Here is a 15,871-nt window from a genome sequence, read left to right as displayed (position 1 = left end):
CCTTCTCTCAATGGGTCAGTTGTGTCGCTGATGGTCCTTAATGAGCCACCCAGCAGGCTAGGCAGAGCTGACACCAACTTGTCTGGGGTGTCCCCCAGAAGCAGAGCACAAGTTTGAACTACGGACAGTACAGAGCCAATATTCATAACTTCAACTACAAAAATGATACCCACATATAGGCAGCATAATCATAACCAGCCAACCATCACCTCGTCTTAGACTCCTCATTTGACCCCCTTTATACAAGATTTGGTGCCACTACAGGACTTTGGTTGCAACGATGATCTATACAGATTATGTCAATAACATCACACCCAGTTTCCCGACAACCCCCCCTCCCCCCGGGGGGGCAGTGGCCCTGCTCACCTGTTCCCCCAGGACTTCGCCCAAAGTGTAACTAGAGCGAATCTCCATCGGGAACTCCAGCTGAGCCAGCCCAGGGCAAATCTGCGCCGCGGAGAGCACCCCTGCAGGGAGAGGTGGGGCTGGGGCAGCTCCCCCCACAGCCAGCACCCCCCTGTGCTCCCCACAGCGCCCCCTGCAGGGAGAGGCCAGGCTGCAGTAGGCAGCCAGCAGGACGGGCGGGTTTGGTTCATTTTCTGTCTCCCCACAGACGCCTTGAGCTGAACGGGATCAGATCTGTCCCCCCTGGTGCCTTCTCGCCCTACAAGAAGCTGCGGCGGATGTAAGTGCCCCGAGCCTGACCCTGGGCGTGCCCGGAACTGCCCCCGTGCCTCTGCCCCATTGCCCCCAGCGCCTGCCCCGCGTCCCTGCTGCCGCCTCTGGAGTCTCAGCCCGTGAGGAGCCCAAGGGGCTCTGGTCCTGTCCTGGGTGCCCTGTGGTCTCTCAGCTCCCCACCCAGTGGAGTCCCCGCCACAGCGGGCAGGGCGGGGCCCCCGGCACTGGGCCCCTCTGCCCCAGGCTCACGCAGCAGGTCCCAATGGGGCTTAGGGCGCCTGTGGGGCGAAACCAGCCCTCCGAGCCGCCCACACCAATTCCGGGCCCCAGGGCAGAACAGTCCATGGGCCCCTAGAAGGGGCCACCTGACATCGGGCGGGGCTGCAGCTGTGCTGGCTGGTGCCTGGAGCGGCCCTGGCTGGCTGCGCTGCTGGGCACGCTCTTCCGGCACAGCCAGGGCTTCCACGTGCCCGCCCGGCTGCCCGCGCTGGCAGGAGTGCCAGGACAGCCGTCCCCCCGGGCCCCCGAACCTGCAGGAGGTTTCTAGCCGGTAACGGGTGCTGGGAAGACATGGGGCCACCGGACGGCCCCATGGCAGCAGCTCCAACACCCGCCCACGGAGCCCCGCCAGAGGACATGGCTGGGGGGCAGGGCTGTGCCTCGAGGGCCATTCATTCTTAACAGCACAATCCCTATGCTAACAACCTTAAAGGAAGCCTTCGTTAGCATGTGCCCGGCTGTTTTACCTTGGTCAGGGCCACGTCAAAGGCACAGGGGCTGGTAAAGGCAGGCTGGCAGAAGCTTAGTTTGGCACTGATACTGTGTTACCGGCAAGTGGGGTGACTGTCCTCCCTAGCCTTCTTTCCTTCAATGTGGGGGGCTGCTGGACCCTCAATGACACCTGGAGGTACAGGTGGCCCCAGGGACCCAGAGCATCATTTTACACCTGCCTCTGTTAAATTGTAGACAGGTAACGGGGGTGTCAGAGGGGACGGGGAGAGCGTGGGGACCTGGGGCTGGGCAGGGTCACATGGAGGGTCACGTGCCCCCCATTGTGTCCCTCCCATGAGTGCAGTACTGGCAAGAAATTATTTCTACTTGCACCACTGGCCGCCAGTACCACCCCGCACACCTAGGAGGCCTGTGGCCCAGCCGGGCAATTTAAAACGGCCCCACTGCCGAGTTCCCTCGAATGTTTCCCAGCTGTGTGTGGAATGAATTTTGTTACGTGCCCCAATATGGAGGTGAGGTGGGACACGACCCTGTGTGACACATCACCTCCGTATTCGTGCACATAACAAAATCCATGTGGTGGGGGTGAGGCCGAGGGGTTTGGGGTGCGGGAGGGGGCTCAGGGCCAGGGCAGAGGGTTGGGTGCAGGGGATGAGGACTCCAGCTGGGGGTGCGGGCTCTGGGGTGGAGCCAGGGATGAGGGGTTTGGGGTGCAGGCTGCCCTAGGGCTACGGCAGGAGAGAAGACACCACCACCCCGCCCCAGCTCTCTCTCCCTGCAGCAGGGCTGGGGCTGGGTTCGGGCCTGAGGAGGGGCGCCCCCACCACACCAGAGTTCGGGTATCCCAGCTGTGTCCAGGCTGGGCCGGGCTAGGTGGGGTCTGGGGGAGGGGTACCCCCAGCTGCGGCAGGTCCCTGGGTGGATTCCCTGAGCACCTGCACAGTGGTAACTAGGCTGTTGCATGGCCGTGCCACTTCCAGGGACCTCCCCGGGCCCTTTTACATTGCCCAGGCCCCTGGGCAATTCCCCCTTTGCCCCCATCGCTGGCCTGCCAGCCCTAAGGACTGGGACTCACAACTGGCCAGCTCACAAGAGCAACAGCTGAAGCTTCTGCCTCCTGACCCACCCCCAGCCCCACTCCTGCGAGCCCATCCGCCAGCCCATCACCCTCCCCTCAGGGCACCTGCCACGGCCCCATAACCCCTGTCATCCTTGCAGCGCCCGTGGGGGAGAGACCCATCTTCTGCCCCAGGGCGGCTAGCCATCCCACAACCTTGTCCCTCCCCGCCCGGTGGAGGGCGACTGGGCAAAGACTTGGCCCCTCCATGGGGTGCTGTGGGGAGCAGTGGGATTCTGGGCCCCCCAGGGCTGCAGCTGGGCGGGGCTGGTGTGGCGGACGGGGGCTGGGGAGGGAAGACAACGCTGGGCATTTCCCCTTTTGCCTTGCAGAGACCTGAGCAACAACCAGATCTCGGAGATCGCACGTGACGCCTTCCAGGGGCTGCGCTCGCTGAACTCCCTGTGAGTCCCCGGGCCGCCCCCGGCCAAGGGCTTCGCCACGTCCAGAGCCCCGGGAATCACGACCTCCAGCCTCACTGATCGTCACACGGTCCCTGGGAGCCGCTACGGAGCCACGCTGCCCTGGGCCCCCGCCGCGCCGCCAAGGCCCCTCACTCCCGACCCACAGCCCTGGGCCTCCACCACGCCGCCAACGCCCCTCACTCCCGACCCGCAGCCCCAGCCCTGGGCCCCCGCCGCTCCGCCAAGGCCCCTCACTCCCGATCCGCAGCCCCAGCCCTGGGCCCCCGCTGCTCCGCCAACACCCCTCACTCCCGACCCGCGGCCCCTCGGCTGAGGGTAGCCCGTCGCACTGGGAGGTGGGTCTGGATTGGAGGCGGAGGTAAGATCCCTGGCCAGGACCAAGGCTTGGGGCCCCAGCAACGTGGGGTGGCCCGTGCTGGGGGTCGGCAAAGCTGGGGGCTGCGGGGCTCCTGGCTGGGGTCCTGTGGGGATCCCTGTTCGCTGGGCCGGGGGCTCAGGCCGATGCCCATGGGTCTGCGTGCGAGCGACGGGCTCTGTCTTTTCCAGTGTGCTGTATGGGAACAAGATCACAGACCTGCCCAGGGGCGTCTTCGGGGGACTCCACGCGCTGCAGCTGCTGTAAGGATGCGGCGGCTCGGGCAGGGGCTGGGGTCTGCCCGGCTCTGCTCTCGGGAGCCCGGAGTGCCAGCCCCGATGTCTGCGGTGCCCCCCCGGGCTGGCCCCGGCAGGGCCCAGAGCAGGGCCGGCCTGCGTCTCTGTTTGACGTCTCCCTGCCCCCCCAGGCTCATCAACGCCAACAAGATCAGCTGCCTCCGTGCTGACACCTTCGGGGACCTGCAGAGCCTCTCGCTGCTCTCGCTGTACGACAACAAGCTGCAGGGCCTGGCCAAGGGCACCTTCGCCCCCCTGCGGGCCATCCAGACGCTGTGAGTGCCAGGCAGCGCCCGCCCCGCCCAGCCACCAACTCCCAGGCTCGGGGGGATTCCTGCCCCGCCCTGCGTGGCCCACGTGGGGCAGGCTCTGGTCCAGGAGGTGCAGCCTGGGGGGTGGGCAAAGGGGCCTTCATGCCCTCGGATCCTGGGCTCCCCCGGGGCTGAGGGGGGAATAAAACCCTGGAACCGGGTAAGTCAGCGGAACCTGGGGGGGTCCCAGCACCACGTGCTGCAGGCCCCGCAGCAGGGCTCGGTGGGGCAGCATGGAGGGCTAGCTGGGGCTGGGGGTCATGAGCTGCTCTGCAGGCCCCAGGGCAGCACAGAGGGGCCAGGCCGGGGGTTGCTGTGATTTACCCACAGAGTCCCTAGAGCCCTGTTGGGGTTGACGCTACCCGCCTGGGCCCAGCTGCGAGCCAGGGCCCTGCCCATGTGGGGCCGGCACCCCCAGCTCAGGGCCTGGCCAGTAACGCTCAGTGCTGGGGCCAGCTTCACCCTCCTCCCCTCTGCATCCCCCCCCGCCAGGCACCTGGCTCAGAACCCCTTCATCTGCGACTGCCACCTGCGGTGGCTGGCGGATTTCCTGCGCGCCAACCCCATTGAGACCAGCGGTGCCCGCTGCGCCAGCCCGCGCCGCCTGGCCAACAAGCGCATCGGCCAGATCAAGAGCAAGAAGTTTCGCTGCTCAGGTGAGTCCATCTCCTCTGTCCAGGGCCCTCCCTGCCCCCTACCACTGCGGGACCCGGGGCTGGGGCACGGAGGCACTTAATCGGGGAGCTGCTGTTAGACCCCGGAAGGCAGCTGGGGTCCCTCCAGGATCTTGGCCCCGTCAGTGAAGGGAGCGAGGGGCCGGTGCCCCCTGGGTGCTGAGCAGGCAGAGGGGTGAGCTGGGGCATGGAGCTCCTGCTCTGCCAGCCCCGGGCCCTTCCCTGGGGAACCAGAGCATCCGTCCCCCCCGCCGCTATCGTGGCCTTGACAGAGCCGTGGGGTGCTGGGCGCCGCAGACACCACGTCACACCCTGCTCTGCAAGGGAGGAGGGGAAACTGAGGCACGGAGCTGGAGGGACTTGCCCAAGCTCAGCCGGTCGGTCAGTGGCAGAGCCGGGGCTCGAGCCCTGAGTGCCAGCCCACCAGAGCCTGTCTCACTGAGCGAACCGAGGGCGGGAAGGAGGAGATCTCGCCAGGCACCACTGGCTGTGCCCAGCTGTCCCCCTCCCCACGCGGGCCCCGGCGCCAGGCTGCCCCGCTAACGTGTTTGTGCCTTTCTCTCCGCAGCCAAGGAGCAGTACTTTATCCCAGGTAAGGACCGAGCAGAGCCCTGCGGGCGGGAGCCGGGGCTGAGGGGACGTGTCTGCCCAGGGACTGTCCATGGGCCTCTCTCGGAGGGGCTGTGGTTTGCCGTGTGACGTCCTGCAAGGTTCAGTCACTGGGTTCCCGGGTACCTGGGCTCTGAGTCGCTGGGTACAGTGCCCCGCAGGACTCGCATGGCCCGGCTCTCCGGCCTGGCACAGATATTGCCACCGGCTGCTGGCACCCTGGGGTCCGGCTCCAGAGGTGGGCGAATGGCCTTTTGCTAAGCAGTCAAAGGCCCTAACCCAGCCTGGCCCACGCCCCACACAGCGCCACACACTGGCACGGGGCTGGTGCAGGGGCTGGGATGGAGGCTGAATGAGAGAAGAAAACCAGCCATGGCCCCTCCCCACGCCTGGCTGCCGGGCACTGCCTGGGCTTCTAGCAGAGAGCAGCTGGGGGCTGCGATCTCAACTCCCATGTGGGGCAGGGGTGGCCCTGAACCCCCCGGCCCGGGGGCTTGATCGCTGCAGGGAAATGGCATCTGCTCCTAAACCCCGGGGGAGCAGGAGGTGCAGCTTCATGCGCGGCAGGCTGCGCTGCCCCCTGCTGACCTCGCTGCACTGGGGCAGGACTGTGGCAGGCCAGCCCCCCCCGCCCAGAGCCCGCCCCCCTGCCCCCCCCGCAGGGCGGTGGCTGGCGTCCTGGCCTCCCCGGCGTGTCTCTCGTGGCAGGCACGGAGGATCAGCAGCTGAACCGCGAGTGCAGCAGCGACGTGAGCTGCCCCCCGAAGTGCCGCTGTGAGGCCAGCGTGGTGGAGTGCTCCAGCCTGAAACTCTCCAAGCTCCCGGAGCGCATCCCGCAGGCCACGGCAGAGCTGTAAGGGCCCCCGGCGGCTCCCCGCGTGCTGGGCGTCCTGCCCCGGGTCTGTCTGTCTGTTGCACACGCACTCGCCTTGCCGGAGCCCCCGCCCGGTCCAGGGGGCTGCATGCGTCACAGCTGTGGGGGGGCAGGGGGCTTCCTTTATTCCTCCGGGGGGGCCGAGCCCTGCCTGGGCCTCATCGTCAGCGTCTTTGTTCTTCTCTTCCCCGCCTCCCCCACTCCCAGACGCCTGAACAGCAACGAGATCTCGGTCCTGGAGGCCACGGGGCTCTTCAAAAACCTCCCACACCTGAAAAAAATGTGAGTGCGACCCCAGCGAGTCCTCGCGGCCACGGTGAGGGCATTGGAGACACTGCAGGCAGGGCCGGGGAGCAGGGCACAGCCAGCGGAAGGGGGAGGCCGACGCTGCATCGTTTACCTGTGGAACTCACTGACGCAAGATGTCACTGAGGCCATGAGCTGAGCAGGAGTGGGCATTTCTGTGGCTAGTAAGAACAGCCAGAGTTACGGTAAACCTCCCATTCCTGGGCACAAGCCAGCCTCTCACGGACAGGGCCAGGAGGAACCGCCGCCGCCCCAGACCAGTTATTCTACTAGTTCCCACTAGGGGGTGCCATACACCTTCTCTGCAGCAGCTGGTGCTGGCCCCTGCTGGACAGACGCCCCCAGCCTGCCCGTGTTCCCACGGCATGTAGGACCGGACGCCCCCAGGGGATAGAGGGGTGGGACCCAGCAGGTGATGGCCCGCAGTGCACAGGGGTGGCTCTCTGGGGGGCTGCACCCCCCCATCCCCTGCGTAGGCCCAGCCTGCTGCTCCCCTCTCTCTCCAGCAACCTGAGCAACAACAAGGTGACGGAGATCGAGGACGGGGCCTTCGAGGGGGCGGCGTCCGTCAGCGAGCTGCACCTGACGGCCAATCAGCTGGAGTCGGTGCGCGGCGGCATGTTCCGGGGCCTGGTGGGGCTGCGCACCCTGTGAGTGGAGCCGGGGCCAGATCGGGCTGGGGGGGCTGGGGGGGGCTGCGGGCGGGTTTCACTGGGTGCCTCATGCCACCCCCGTGCCTGCGTCTGCCCTCCCGGTGCCGCACCCCGCCCTCACGCTGCCTGCTCCTTAGATCGGGCCCCTGCAGCTGCCCCAGCAGGCGCGACCCAGACGGCTCTCCCCACTCGGGGCAGCCTCCCACTGCACCCCCTGCCCTGGCACAGAGCCTGATCATTGCTGCTTCTGTCTGACTGCTGCCTGCCGCCCGCACTCACCCCGGCCCTGGGGACGAGAGGGAGACCCCCCACTCACCCCGGCGCTGTCTGGGCAGGAGGGTGCCCCGTGCCTGCTTCCTCCCTGCCGGGGCCGGGGGCGGGAGGGATGGGGAACAGCCGGGGAGTGGCACCCTCTGGCGCTGCCCCCGTTGCACTGACGTGGGGCGTCTGTTTGCTGCTGGTCTGGGCCAGGCCCTTTGCTGCCTCCCCGCCCCCAGCTGGCCTGAGTCGCCGGGGCTGCTCCTGGGGGGTCCGTGCGCCCAGCGCCCCGTGCATGAGGTGGTGCCCCGGCTCCGGGCAGGGCTGAGTCTCACTGCAGTGAGGGTTCCTGGGTGCCAAGGCGGGCAGCGGGCGGGTGCGGCTGGCATGGCGACAGGGAGCCAGGCCGGGGCACTGCTCGGGGGGCCGTTAACCCTCCCTCCCTCCCTGCCAGGATGCTGCGAAACAACCGCATCAGCTGCATCCACAACGACAGCTTCACGGGGCTGCGCAGCGTCCGCCTGCTCTCGCTCTATGACAACCAGATCAGCACCATCGCGCCCGGCGCCTTCGACACGCTGCAGTCGCTCTCCACGCTGTGAGTCGGGGCGTCCCGCGGTCCCTGCCGCTCCCAGCCAGCTCAGCCCGGCCTGGGGACCCTTCCCTCCCTCTCCCTGCCTGCCTGACGGCCCCGCCCCGCTGCCTCTGGGCTCTGGGGTGGGTGATGCTGGAACGATGGGGGAGCCCGCTGAGGTCACTCAATCGGGGTGAACTGCAAACAGACCGGGGCAGACAAACCCCACACGCTGGTGGATATTCCAATACTTAGAGTTATCAAACCAGCCCAAACCAGCCTCTGTATCACCTCCCCGGGTACTCTGACGTCCACACGACGCAGTGCCCTTAAAGTGCCAGCCTCAGGCCCCCCTCCAGACACACCTGTCAGATACGAGGATGGTTACCGAACATCTTATCTCATCCTATAAAAGAAAAGATTCTCCAACCCCAAAGGATCCGCCACACTCCCAGGTCCAATGATAACTTAGATCGTACCCAAAATACACGCTAGAGCCAATTCTTGTTAACTAAACTAACATTTATTTAAAAAGAAAAGAGAGAGAGTTGGCTGAAAGATCAATATACAGGCAGACTTGAGTTCAGTTCTTGAGGTCCAGGTACGTGGCAGAGATGGTGAGTGTGTAGTGGCCAAAAGTCCTTTTAGAAATAGTCCACAGGTTACAGTCCAGTGTCCATCTTCAGGGTGACTCCAGTCAGTGACTGGGGATCTCAATCCTCATGACTCAGGGTTTCCCCTTCTTGAAACCCAAAGCAGATCTGAGATGAAGAAGGACCATGTCCCAGGGTTTTTATACATTTCCAGCAGCCTCTTGGCCTGAGAAAACAATCGGCTTCACTTTCCTTCTCCCAAACACCCTGGCAATTAGCACAGGGTCATTTATCCATTCCACTGTTCAGACACAGGTTACCACAACCTTCAAAGAGGCACATAGACAACAATACTATGTCACTCAAGTGTCTTCCTAAATGTTAATCCTCCTTTTTTGGTCTTTGAATCAAAGCCATAGCCATAGCCAAGCCTCGTTTGCTGACATCACAAGCCCTGAGCACACAGCTCCCCTTCTCTCTCTCACCATGCCAGCTGCATTTCACAGCTCTCTCCATTTCCATCTCTTCCTAACCAGGCTTTAAAGTTCAGCCCTGGGTCAGGTCAGTCTGGGAGTTCATTAACTCTTTCTGGCCCTGTCTCCTTTCAATGAGATATTATATTACACTCATAACGTCAGAGATGCGCACGCCTGAGGCTTGGTCCAGGCCCCGCTGGCTCGGGAGCTGGGAGCCAGGGGGACTCCAGGTACCACGTTAGCCCCGCACTCCCCTCTGCTGCGCAGGAACCTGCTGGCCAATCCCTTCGACTGTAACTGCCGGCTGGCCTGGCTGGGTGACTGGCTGCGGAGGAGGAAGATCGTGACGGGGAACCCGCGCTGCCAGAACCCCGACTTCCTGCGGCAGATCCCGCTCCAGGACGTGGCCTTCCCCGACTTCAGGTGTGAGGAAGGTAACTCACAGGCGCCATGGGGCTGAGCGGGGCGGCCGATGATGGGTCACCCCGCAGCAGGGTCCCCCGGCAGGTGCTTCCCGGCTGGCCACGTCGGGCCCCGCTGCCACCCCACGCCAGCCTCTCGGTCCTAGCTGTGCCACCTCCAAGCCGCGCCCGGCTGGTCTCAGACTCAGAGCGGAGGCTGGTGCTGGGACACGACCCAGGGCCCAGGCACGTGGGCCAGCAGGCGGGTGGCTGGACCGGATTAACTCAGGCTGGGGAGTTACACCCGCCCCAAGGGCATCAGGGACAGCATTATTTTGATTTTTAGCCTTGGTTTGGTTTCGATTAAGGGCACACGAGACTGAGGAAAACCTGCCCTGTAGTGCCGGACCCCTGGATCCCCGTCTGCTCAGTTTCCCAGAGAGACGGTGAAGGGGTGACTTAATTACGGCCCACAGGTATCGCCACGGGGAGCGAGTCCTGGGCGGTGGGCTGCCGACCAGCTGAGGAAGGTCTAACAAGGCCCAGGGGCTGGAAGCTGGAGCGAGACTCCTGCAGGCTGGAAACCAGGCGTGGATCTGTGCCAGGGAGGGGAAGTAGCTGTTGGAACAAGTGACCTGGGGGCAGGCGGATTCTCCAGCAAGGGATCTGCTTTTGGGGCACTTGGGGGGCAGGCACGGCCCAGGGCCCTTCTGGCCTTGGAGTGTAGGAATCTCTGCCCCCAGGACGGGGCGAGAGCCTGGATCTGGATGGGCCCGTTACTTGCTGTGCTCCCCCGCAACTTTGCAGGCCAGGAGGAGACGGGCTGCGTCCCACGGCCACAGTGCCCTCAGGAGTGCACCTGCCTGGACACGGTCGTTCGCTGCAGCAACAAACACCTCAAGTCCCTGCCCAAGGGGATCCCAAAGAACGTCACTGAGCTGTGAGTGTCCCAGGGCTCGGCCCGATTCCTCTCACCGCCCACCCCGGGCCCCGGCTCATGGGGCAGGGAGCCTGCGAGGCCAGGCCTGCTGAGCACAGGGAGAGCGGGACAGATTTCCCAGCAGGGGCTGGGAGGAGGGAGGGGGTGACAGTCACAGAACAGCCGGGCCCCCCTGCAGCAGCCATTCCCCCCCGGAGGTCACAGTGACACCCTGCACGCTCAGGCCAGCTGATCCGCCTGGCAACGGGCCCAGAGCCACGTGCGTAGCACGCTGGTGTGAATCCAGAGGGACCCCACTGGCTTCAGTGGCATTTACCCCGGCAGCCCAAGAGCGGAGCCTGGCCATGAAGCGGGCGTCGATGGGGAGCTGGAGGTGTGAATTCCCGCCCCAGGAGAGGTGCCCAGGCCAGCACTGGCCCAGCCAGCGGGCTGACAGTGGCAGTGTCGTGGGTGGGGGGGGGCTACCCCCGAGCCAGAGGGGATCCCCCCTCCGCCACAGCCTGCGAGAGCCCAGTCCTGTGAACGCTCCCTGGTGTCCCGGGGCACGGCGGGGCACGGCGGGGCACGGCCGCACGTGGGAGCTGCGGGAATGCCTGGGCCAGACGAAGCTGTTTGCGCTGCTCCAAGGAGGGGTCAGGGTAGCGCCACGTCATTCGGGCCCCGACCAGGTGTGTGACCCGCCCGGCGGGAGACAGGGGGGCAGGGGAGGGCAGGAAACGCAGCTAATGGAGGCTGCACATTAAAGTCGGGGGGGGGCATTAGCTGTTCCTGCTCCTGTGACCCCCCCATGCCCCATAATTAAACAGGAGCAGAACAAATCCTCGTTAGCAATGGGGCGCCCCATGCGCTGGCTGGGACTCTGGGGCGGGGCCGTCTCTCGCCGGGTGTTCACGCAGCACCCGCTGCACTGGGGCTGTGACCTCGCCCGCTTCGCGCTTGCTCCCGGCGGAGGCTGCCGAACCGGCCCCAGGCCCTGCCGAACTGGCCCCAACTTCCTACACGCCCGAAACAGAACACCCTGCCCCGCCCCTTCTGCGAGGCCCCGCCCCTTCTGCGAGGGCCCCCCCCTCCCCCCCGCGCTCACTCTCCCCACCCTCATTTTCGCTCACTCGCTCATTTTCACTGGGCTGGGGTGCGGGGCCAGGGGGGGAAGGCCCCGGCTGGGGGTGCGGACTCCGGGATGGGGCCAGAAATGAGGGGTTCAGGGTGTGGGAGGGGCCTCTGGGTTGGGGCAGGCGGTTGGGATGTGGGAGGGGGTGAGGGCTCTGGCTGGGGCCGGCGATGAGGGGTTTCGGGTGCAGGAGGGGGCTCTGGGCTGGGGGTGGAGCCGAGGGGTTTGGAGTATGGAGGGGGGTCCAGGCTGAGGCAGTGGGTTGTGGTGTGGGAGGGGTACGGGTTCTGGGCTGGAGCAGGAGGTTGGGGTGCAGGGGGGAGGTAAGGTCTCCCGCTGGGGGTGCAGGCTCTGGCTGGGGCCGGCGATGAGGGATTTGGGGTGCAGGAGGGGGGCTCCGGGCTGGGGCTGAGGGGTTCTGAGGGCAGGAGGGGGATCAGGGCTGGGGCAGGGGGTTAGGGCCCGGGAGGGGGTTAGGGGTGCAGGGGGGAGGTAAGGTCTCCCGCTGGGGGTGCAGGCTCTGGCTGGGGCCGGCGATGAGGGATTTGGGGTGCAGGAGGGGGGCTCCGGGCTGGGGCTGAGGGGTTCTGAGGGCAGGAGGGGGATCAGGGCTGGGGCAGGGGGTTAGGGCCCGGGAGGGGGTTAGGGGTGCAGGGGGGAGGTAAGGTCTCCCGCTGGGGGTGCAGGCTCTGGCTGGGGCCGGCGATGAGGGGTTTGGGGTGCAGGAGGGGGCTCCGGGCTGGGGCAGGGGGTTAGGGCCCGGGAGGGGGTTAGGGGTGCAGAGGGGAGGTAAGGTCTCCCGCTGGGGGTGCAGGCTCTGGTGCGGGGCCGGCGATGAGGGGTTTCGGGTGCAGGAGGGGCTCCGGGCTGGGGCAGGGGGTTAGGGCCCGGGAGGGGGTTAGGGGTGCAGGGGGGAGGTAAGGTCTCCTGCTGGGGGTGCAGGCTCTGGCTGGGGCCGGCGATGAGGGGTTTGGGGTGCAGGAGGGGGGCTCCGGGCTGGGGCAGGGGGTTAGGGCCCGGGAGGGGGTTAGGGGTGCAGGAGGGGGTCCAGGCTGGGGCAGGGGGTTAGGGCCCGGGAGGGGGTTAGGGGTGCAGGAGGGGGTCCGGGCTGGGGCAGGGGGTTAGGGCCCGGGAGGGGGTTAGGGGTGCAGGCTCTGGCTCGGGCCGGCGATGAGGGGTTTCGGGTGCAGGAGGGGGGCTCCGGGCTGGGGCAGGGGGTTAGGGCCCGGGAGGGGGTTAGGGGTGCAGGGGGGAGGTAAGGTCTCCCGCTGGGGGTGCAGGCTCTGGCTGGGGCCAGTGATGAGGGGTTTCGGGTGCAGGAGGGGGTCCGGGCTGGGGCAGGGGGTTAGGGCCCGGGAGGGGGTTAGGGGTGCAGGGGGGAGGTAAGGTCTCCCGCTGGGGGTGCAGGCTCTGGTGCGGGGCCAGTGATGAGGGATTTCGGGTGCAGGAGGGGGTCCGGGCTGGGGCAGGGGGTTAGGGCCCGGGACGGGGTTAGGGGTGCAGGGGGGAGGTAAGGTCTCCCGCTGGGGGTGCAGGCTCTGGCTGGGGCCGGCGATGAGGGGTTTCGGGTGCAGGAGGGGCTCCGGGCGGGGGCAGGGGGTTAGGGCCCGGGAGGGGGTTAGGGGTGCAGGGGGGAGGTAAGGTCTCCCGCTGGGGGTGCAGGCTCTGGTGCGGGGCCAGTGATGAGGGATTTCGGGTGCAGGAGGGGGGCTCCGGGCTGGGGCAGGGGGTTAGGGCCCGGGAGGGGGTTAGGGGTGCAGGAGGGGGTCCGGGCTGGGGCAGGGGGTTAGGGCCCGGGAGGGGGTTAGGGGTGCAGGGGGGAGGTAAGGTCTCCCGCTGGGGGTGCAGGCTCTGGCTGGGGCCGGCGATGAGGGGTTTCGGGTGCAGGAGGGGCTCCGGGCGGGGGCAGGGGGTTAGGGCCCGGGAGGGGGTTTGGGGTGCAGGAGGGGGCTCCGGGCTGGGGCAGGGGGTTAGGGCCCGGGAGGGGGTTTGGGGTGCAGGAGGGGCTCCGGGCTGGGGCAGGGGGTTAGGGCCCGGGAGGGGGTTAGGGGTGCAGGAGGGGCTCCGGGCTGGGGCAGGGGGTTAGGGCCCGGGAGGGGGTTAGGGGTGCAGGAGGGGCTCCGGGCTGGGGCAGGGGGTTAGGGCCCGGGAGGGGGTTAGGGGTGCAGGAGGGGCTCCGGGCGGGGGCAGGGGGTTAGGGCCCGGGAGGGGGTTTGGGGTGCAGGAGGGGTTCCGGGCTGGGGGTGGAGCCGAGGGGTTTCGGGTGCAGGAGGGGGCTCCGGGCTGGGGCAGGGGGTTAGGGCCCGGGAGGGGGTTAGGGGTGCAGGAGGGGGCTCCGGGCGGGGGCAGGGGTTTAGGGCCCGGGAGGGGGTTAGGGGTGCAGGGGGGAGGTAAGGTCTCCCGCTGGGGGTGCAGGCTCTGGCTGGGGCCAGTGATGAGGGGTTTCGGGTGCAGGAGGGGCTCCGGGCTGGGGCAGGGGGTTAGGGCCCGGGAGGGGGTTAGGGGTGCAGGAGGGGCTCCGGGCTGGGGCAGGGGGTTAGGGCCCGGGAGGGGGTTAGGGGTGCAGGAGGGGCTCCGGGCTGGGGCAGGGGGTTAGGGCCCGGGAGGGGGTTAGGGGTGCAGGCCCACCTCAGGCAGCTCCTGGAAGCAGAGACACGTCCCCCTCCGGCTCCTACATGTTCCCCTGCCCAAAGCACCAGCTCTGCAGCTCCCATTGGCCAGGAACCACAAACACTTCCAGCCCCCGCAGTCAGGGCGGGACCCTGATCCCCTGCATGGCTGTGCTCCGCTCAGCGTGGGGTCGGGGGGTCTCTGCACGGACGGACCCCGGGCCGAACTGGGTGCGGTTGGTGCTGCACCCCACACGTGAGCCCTGCCCCCTCACTGCCCGTGCACCGGCCTCCTGAGCCCAGCCCCGATTGGTGACGGGCCTTTGTTCTCGCCCGCAGTTACCTGGACGGCAATCAGTTCGCGCGGGTCCCTGGAGAGCTCTCCTCCTTCAGATCCCTGCAGCTGGTGTAAGTATCCCGGCCCGGCTCTGCTGCTGGGTGGGCCCCGGCGGCAGGGATCCCGTGGGCTGGGCTGGCTGAGACTCGAGCCGCGAAGGCCGGGCAGTGCGTGGGGGCGGGGGCAGCAAGCCAGCCGGCGTCTGGGCACTCGCTCAAGGCCGCGCAGCCTGGAAGCCGTGACAAAGCTGGGATCAGCCCTCGGGGGCTCCTGGCTCCAACCTGCCGCTTCTCTCCCTGCGGCGCGGAAGGTTTCTCAGCTGCTTTCCCGAAGGGGGCCGGTGAGGGCAGGGACCGCGGGGGCCCAGCCAGGCGATGGCAGGGTGTGTGCTCTAGCAGGCCCAGCGTCTTCTGCCCATTTGCCCCCAAATTCACCCCCTCTGCCCCGTCCCCTGTCCTGTCTTTTCCCTGCTCCCGTTCCAGTCCCACGTCCCGTTCCCCCGGCACCCTGGGGAAGGGCTGTGAGCCTGTTGGAAACGCAGAGACAGCCATGTCCAAAGTGCCCACCCACCGGGGCTCCGAGCTGCCGAGGACCTGGCTGGTCAGAGCACTGAGCCTGATGCTGCCCTTCACTGTTCAGGGCATAGCCCAGCACTTCTGCAGAGCAGCCCTCAGCGCCTCCCGTTAGCACCCAGAAAACCGGGCACACACCGTAGTGGCCCCTTTAAGTGACTTGCCCAGCATCTCACAGGAACTCTGTGGCAGAGGCAGGGACAGACTCCAGTTCTCCAGGGCAGCATTCAACTGCGTTAACCACGGGATCGTCCTCCCTCCTTCTGCAGTCCCCGCCTCGCTCGCTGCCCAGTTTCAGTCCCCCTGGTTGACATTTGGGAAAGTTATAAACAGTTGAAAATTAGGGCTTATATTGGGACGTGTCGGGGAACCTTCCTGATAGGTGGGTGCTCCCAGTCCCTTGTCTGAGAAAAAACAACTCCCTTCTCTTTGGAGAAACTAGGAGTGACCCCCTTTCTCCATCGCAGACCCCAACACCCCCCAGGCCCTGGGGTGAGCTTCTGAGCCATAGAGTCTTTTGGTCCTTCTGCCCCACACATCGCAGGCCTCAGAACCTCACCCACCTGCTCCTGTGCTAGACCCCGACCTCCGGCTGAGTCACTGACGTCCTCAAATCATGGTTTAAAGACGTCAAGTTACAGAGAATCCACCATTGACACTAGTTTAAACCTGAAGGCAACTTCCCACCCCCCAGGGTCTCTGCCAGGCTGTCCTTCCCCACCCCAATATGGCGACCAGACCCTGAGCAGGTGGGCGAGACCCATCAGCCAGACACGTGGGAAAGAATTCGCTGTAGTAACTCAGAGCCCTCCCCGTCCAGCGTCCCATCACCGGCCGTTGCGGGTATTTGCTACTAACAGTCGCCGATTGGCCATTGTGGGCAGTCCCCATCACACCATCCCCTCCACACACGTATCACGCTCAGGCTTGAAGCCGGTTCGGTGTTCTGCCCCCCCTTGGCTCACCCCTC

At 66.5% G+C, this 15,871-nt stretch overlaps 1 protein-coding gene across 1 annotated transcript in view; it reads left to right on the top strand.

Annotated features, from left to right (window-relative positions):
• The window catches only part of SLIT1 (slit guidance ligand 1), a 138,905-nt gene that overhangs the window by 104,863 nt on the left and 18,171 nt on the right, over window positions 1-15,871 (top strand). Inside the window, 13 exon segments of the mRNA XM_073354611.2 lie at window positions 614-685; window positions 2,860-2,931; window positions 3,499-3,570; window positions 3,735-3,878; window positions 4,407-4,570; window positions 5,157-5,180; window positions 5,906-6,050; window positions 6,279-6,353; window positions 6,884-7,027; window positions 7,743-7,886; window positions 9,199-9,365; window positions 10,140-10,272; window positions 14,332-14,400. Of these exon segments, the coding sequence (XP_073210712.2) occupies window positions 614-685; window positions 2,860-2,931; window positions 3,499-3,570; window positions 3,735-3,878; window positions 4,407-4,570; window positions 5,157-5,180; window positions 5,906-6,050; window positions 6,279-6,353; window positions 6,884-7,027; window positions 7,743-7,886; window positions 9,199-9,365; window positions 10,140-10,272; window positions 14,332-14,400 (1,425 nt within the window).

Source organism: Lepidochelys kempii, chromosome 7, assembly GCF_965140285.1.
Source record: "Lepidochelys kempii isolate rLepKem1 chromosome 7, rLepKem1.hap1, whole genome shotgun sequence".
Lineage (NCBI taxonomy): Eukaryota > Metazoa > Chordata > Testudines > Cheloniidae > Lepidochelys > Lepidochelys kempii.
Note: the sequence above shows the minus strand (reverse complement) of the source record. Positions and strands in the feature narration are given on the sequence as shown.